Source organism: Orycteropus afer, unplaced genomic scaffold, assembly GCF_000298275.1.
Source record: "Orycteropus afer afer isolate SDZICR_OR568_19922 unplaced genomic scaffold, OryAfe1.0 scaffold00008, whole genome shotgun sequence".
NCBI classification, from domain to species: Eukaryota; Metazoa; Chordata; class Mammalia; order Tubulidentata; family Orycteropodidae; genus Orycteropus; species Orycteropus afer.
The window spans coordinates 14,944,756-14,951,217 of record NW_006921595.1 but is presented as its reverse complement, the minus strand read 5'-3'; the positions used below and the strand labels follow the sequence as shown (position 1 = coordinate 14,951,217).

At 37.4% G+C, this 6,462-nt stretch overlaps 1 protein-coding gene across 1 annotated transcript in view; it reads left to right on the top strand.

Moving 5' to 3' along the window:
* Positions 1-6,462, top strand: part of DNAH11 (dynein axonemal heavy chain 11) — a 455,361-nt gene that overhangs the window by 389,950 nt on the left and 58,949 nt on the right. Inside the window, 2 exon segments of the mRNA XM_007946592.1 lie at positions 219-383; positions 2,479-2,619. Of these exon segments, the coding sequence (XP_007944783.1) occupies positions 219-383; positions 2,479-2,619 (306 nt within the window).

Below are 6,462 nucleotides of genomic sequence, written 5' to 3'. Positions count from 1 at the left end.
CAAATTTTCTTTCCCGGTTCGTAGGACAGGCCCAGTGGTTACACCAGGCTCTATTGGACCAGCAAACCTGGTCCCCACCTTCTTTTTTTTTTTTTTTGAATAGGTTTATGTTTTGCTGTGTACATTTTCAACAGCATTAAAATTATACTTTAGAAAAAGTATCTTTTTAAAAAATCTGCTTAATCACCATTTCTCTCACTTTGCTTGTTTTTTATTAGCTGGTTTTGACAAAGCACCAAAATGACTTTAAGATTGAGCTGAAGCATCTGGAGGATGACCTCCTCCTGCGCCTTTCTGCAGCAGAGGGGAGTTTTTTAGATGACACCAAACTGGTGGAGAGATTGGAGACCACAAAAGCTACCGCAGCAGAGATAGAGCACAAGGTAGGAAGGGCTGAGGACCCTGGAGGTTTCTGACATTCTATTGCAATGAAATGCTCTCGGTGGAAATGTAATCAAACTTGGACATTCCTCTAAGACTAACTTGTAGAATCTGGGTCAGTTTATAATGTTCCCTTAAAAACGGGACTATATGGGATTCTAATTGGAGATGTTGTGCTTGTGTGCTGTCAAGTCAATTTTCCACTCAGCAACCATGTGGCAGGGTAGAAATGTCCCAAAGGTGTTCTAGTTTGTGGTCTTTAGAATAGATGATTAGGTCTCTCTCCCACAGCCACTGTTGTTACTGTTGTTATGTGCCGTTGAGTCGGCCCCGACTCATAGCGACCCCTCCTTGGGTTTCCGAGGCAGTATCACTACGGAAGTAGATTGCCCAACCTTCCTTCTGAGGAGTGGCTGGTGGGTTTGAACCGCCAGCCTTCTGGTTAGCAGTCAAGTGCCTTAAGCACTATGCTACCAGAGGTAGGTTCAAACCAACAACCTTCCGGTTAGTGGCAAACACTTAACCATTGTGTCACCAGGGCTCCTTCTGAATGAAGATGGGGATTCGATGCTCAAATTTATGCTTTTCCTAATTCACCTAAGATCCAGTCATTCAAATGAGACTGTGTCAGGTTATGTTTTGATTATTTTTCTAAGTAACCAAATGTGAAGAAAATTGGGACCTGCTGGCTTGTATGATTTAAAATCTGAAAATGCTCAGCATCCAGCTCTGGCAAACTGACATCCTACAGTCTCACTGCAGGTTTCCCAGCCTGTTGTACGTTTTAGAGAAATACTTAAAGCTGAAGTTTTGTTTATAGGCCTTCTGTGGTAACTGAGCAAGGCATGGTTCCCTGCTGTACTCAAATGCATTATTTCACCCTGGGAAACTGACATTTTCTAAAAGCCAGTAAAAATTTTCATTGAGTAGGCATCCTGCTGAATGTCCAACTAGTGTCCCAGTATGCCTTATGCATGGTGTGCCTTTTGGACTTTCACAATTGGCCATTAACCCCTAAAAGCCCATTTTTTCAAAAGAAGAACCCTTATTTGCTTTCTAGAGTATCCTCAGTACTAGGTAATCTGTTAATTACCCAGCAGAGACTGTGTCACCACAATCCAATATCTTTGTCTTAATTTAAGCAAGGCAATGGAATCCCAAATTGCTCTATCCTTGTAAGTAAGTGAAATCTAGGTGGCTCCTAAAATGGTAAAGATTAGAGCAATTAACTAAATTAGGTCTTAGCTTTGAAGTTAACTTCTAATTGTCTCTTGAAATGTCTCTTCCTATTTTCTTCATATATGGTCATGTAAGGACTTCTGTTGCTTCTCTACATTTTTTGTATTTCCTCTCATACACAAATATGATTTATCAAGTGTATAGAAAATGTTGGGAAAAAAAGTCATATCTTAGGAAGCTATAGAACAGTAGTAGTCCTATATCAAAGAAATAGATGTTTGTGCCTTGAACAAGAGAGAATATGCTCATTGTTTGTGGTGGTGGTGTGCTTTTTTTCATTTTTTAATTATCCATCTAAATGTACCCAGAGGCTAATACTTAAAGATAAACTAAAAGGAGACATATGAACATATGGATGATCTATAAATACACAATTAGACAGTCATGAGAGTCTTGGTATAAAGGCTTTTTAGTAAGCTCAGCTATTGGATATATTATTGACCTTGACTTCTTTGGTATACCTGGTTGACCAATAAAGTTATTGGCATTGAATTGACCCAGCAGACTTTAAAGAGCCATCCCTGAGAGGTGATATAGCCGGGTTATTAACCCCTGAAAGAGAGAGGGGAGGAAGGAAGGTGACATTTATCAGGAACAAATTCCGTAGAAAAACAATCAGATGTGTTTCATCTGCAGCCTATAAAACAGCTACAGTTATATCCATTCTCACTGGAAACTCAGTTTGTGAAAATATTTAAAAATGTGAATTTAATCTTAGGAACAAAAAGCTGAAGCATGTAGATGTCATTCACGTTGTCTATTTTGATATATATGTTCTCTCATTTATGCTCTGTCCCTTCCATCACTTGACTGTGTATAGAAAATATGAAGAATATTTTTGTGTTTATTCCCAAATAGGTGATTGAAGCCAAAGAAAATGAAACCAAAATCAACAAGGCCCGGGAATGTTTCAGACCAGTGGCAGCAAGAGCATCTCTTCTTTACTTTGTTATGAATGACCTCAGAAAAGTCAACCCCATCTATCAATTCTCCTTGAAGGTAGTATGAAAAGGCTAAGAATATTTCAAAGTTCAGGAGTTTAACTTGTTTCCAGAAGTAAGCATGAGATTTATTTTTAAGTAGTCAACGTACCCAGTAAGTGAACATGAGGATCTAGTTAGCGAAAACAAAAACAAAATCATTTTCCCAGGAACTTTCATATGTAATTGTCAACAGGGCTTGAGATAATTAAACTATTGATGTGACATCATAGTATGTTTGTATATTGTTAAAAATTTTTGGACATAGGGTTAGATTTGGGGAGGGTAATCAAACTAAATCAGTAGTGTAAGGCCAAATATTACCCAAATAACAAAAACTGACTAAGGCGTCACAAGGAAATCATAGAGCATAACTTTCAGAAATGTCGCTGCAAAGCTCCTCAAGAAAAGATTTGAAAAACTGAATCTGGCCATATATAAAAAGCATGTTATATTAGGACCAAATATTGATTAAAAAAAATGCAAGTTAACTTAACATTCAAAAATCATACAATGTAATTCAACATATTAACAAAGTAAAAGAGAAAAACCATCTGACCCTTTCAGTTGATGCACACAAAGAACTTGACAAATTTCAATACGTGATTACAAACTCAAACAAAATCTCAGTGAACTAGGAATATATGATAAGTTCTCAACATGATAAAGGACATCTATGTAGATCTAAAGCTAACATTATACTTAATACTACAAAAAAATCAATGTTTTTTTTTTTAGCTTGTGATTTGGGTGAAAGTTTGTGGAGCAGATTCATTTTCCATTCAGCAGTTCCTGCACATTTTGTTCCTTGACATTGATTATAATCCCCACAATGTATCAGCACTCTTCCTACTTTCTCCTTGTGGTTACTTGTTCCCTTTGTCTTTCTTTCCTATGCAGTCCTGCCTTCTGAATGTTCTTCCTGCACAAGTGCTACCCTTCTGATAGCCTACGGTTGACTCTTGTAAGGAGCACACCTTCCTGATGTAATTGTTCACCTCTTAGGCCTGTCTGTTGTTTGGCTGAAAGTTAAGCCATGGAAGTGAGTTCATTTCTAGGCCTGAAGGGTTAGGGGGCCATAGTCTTGACAGTTTCACTAGTCTGTATCAGAGCAGTAAGGCTGGTCCTTTTTTTTTTATGATTTTGAGTTTTAGTCCATATTTTTCTTCCACTCTACCCAGGATCTCCAATTTTCAGGCCTTTCCAAGTATTTGACAATGGTAGCTGGGCACCATCTAGTTCTTCTGGTCTCAGAGTTTTGTCAGCTGAGGTTCCCATGGTCCACTAGTCCTTTGGACTAATTGTTTCCAAACATCTTTGATTTTCTTCATTCTTCTTTGCTCTGGATGAGGAGAGACTAGTTGTTGCATCTTAGATGGCTGCTTTTAAGCTTTGAAGACCTCAGTCACTACTCACAAAATAGGATGTATAACAATGTTTTTGTGTACTATGTTATGCCAGTTGAGCTTGATGTCCCCTGCAACCATGGTCCTGAGCCCGCAGGCCCAGTGACTCACTTCCTCAGGGTTTTTGGTTGTAGCTAAGAGTTACCATAACTTTGCTCCACTATATATAGGCATTTTTATAGCATTTACAAATACATGTGTAGAAATATCATTTACCAAAGCTAGATATATACAGTCATGGGTATATTCCCATCCACCTCCACATACCTGAACCTGAATTGTAGCCTGTTAGTTCCCTCATAAACACCATAATTGTGAGTATTGTCTGTGAGTTCTGTGTGGCTATTGCAATGAATTATCGAACCCAGCAGATAAATAGTGCCATGGGAGGGACAGTTGGTGTCAGAATTGGTAAAAGGCTGGAGCGTGGCGGCATGTCTGGTCTCATAGGAATAAGCTTTGGGCTGCTGTTGGTGATTCTTTCTTTTGTGAAGTTAGAAGAGGTCAGAAGGTGCCACTTCCAAATCCTTTTTGCACTGTCATTGTCTGAACACCAGGCTGTTTTGACTATTGTGGTTGTATATTATTTTTTGAGATCAGGAATTGTGAAGCATCCTTCTTTTTTGTTGTTGTTGTTCTTCAGTAGTGTTTTGCTTATCTGAGGTCTCTTTACTTCTCATATAAAATTAGCAATTGTTTTTTCCATGTCCTTAAATCTACTATTATAACAAGTCAAAGAAAGTTTTATACACAGAAGGAAACTTTCTTTTTGGTTACCAGGAATGGGAGGGGAGGGGTAAGAAAACTGCTACCTGGATGAGAGATACGTATTGATTTGGGTGAAGGGAAAGGCAATATACCAAAAGTAGGTGACTAGCACAGTATCACTAAAGAAAAGGAAGACACAGAGAGATGCACAAGAGGTGCAGACAACAAAGGTAAATGCTATTACATACAAAATTCTACATTGTCAGTCATAACATTAATCTAAAGGTAGATACATAGGTAGACAGGTAAGATGATCTTTATCATCTTATGAGCACCTTAATTAATCTGGATTGGGATTGTATTGAATCTATAGCTTGCCTTGAGTAGTATTGACAGTTTCATAATGTACAGTCTTCCTATCCATGAGCATAGTATGTTCTTCAATTTATGTAGGTCTCTCATATAAGTTTCCTATAGTAGTGTTTTGTAGCTTTCTTTGTATAGGTCTTTTGTGTCCCAGGTAAGATTTATTCCTAAGTATTTTATCTTTTGGTAACTATTATAAATGGTATTGTTTTCCTTATTTCCTTTTTCAGAAATCTCTTTGTTGATAGAGAGGAATCCAACTGATTTTTGTATGTTGATTTGTATCCTGCCACTTTGCTGAATCTTTCATTAGTTCTGGTACTTTTCTTGCTGAATGTCTTGGTTTTTTATGTATAGGATCACATAATCTGCAAATAGAGATAGTTTTACTTCTTCTTTGCCAGTCTGGATGCATTTTATTTCCCTTTCTTACCTTATTGACCTGACTAGGGTTTCCAATGCAATGTTGAATAGAAGTGGTGATAGAAGACATCCTTTTCTGATTGCTATTTGCAAGGTGAATATTTTCAGTCTCTCTCTGTTGAGAATAATGTTGGTTGTTGGTTTTGCATATATGCCCTTTATTATATTGAGGAAATTCCTTTCTATTCCTATTTTGCTGAGAGTTTTTTTTTTTTTTTTAAATCAGGAATGGGTGTTAGATTTTATCAAATGCCTTTTCTGTATCAATATATCAATTGATCATATCAGATCACATGGTTCTTTTCCTTTGTTTTATTTATGTGATGGATTACATTGATTATTTTTTTAATGTTGAACCATCCTTTTATACCTGGTATGAATCCTACTTTGTCATGGTATATTATTTTTTTGATACAGTGTTGGATTGTATTGGCTAGGATTTTGTTAAAGATTTTTGTGTCTATTTTCATGAGGGAGATTGGTCCATATTTTCCTTTTGTGGTGCCTCTGCCTGGTTTTAGAATCAGGGTTATGCTTGCTTCATAAAATGAATTTGGGGGGATTCCATCCTTTTCTATGTTCTGAAATAGTTTCAGTAGGATTGGTGTCTTCTCTGAATGTTTAGTAGAATTGTCCAGTGAAGCCATCTGGGCCAGGCCTTTTTTTTTTTGTTGAGAGTTTTTTTTATTACCTGTTCAATTTCTTCTCTTGTTATGGGCCTGTTCAACCTTTTTACTTCAGTCTGTGTTAGTTTAGAGAAGTCATGTGTTTTTAGAAATTTATCCATTTCTGAGAGGCGGGGCAAGATGGCGGACTAGGCAGAAGGATTGCACAGACCCTCTTCAACAAAGAAAAGGGAAACCAATAAATACAGACACAGAAGATAATCTTGGACCCCCGAGCCTTGAAGGAAAGGATGCAGATTTGGACTAAACCCCAACTAGCAGAAGAATTTGCGT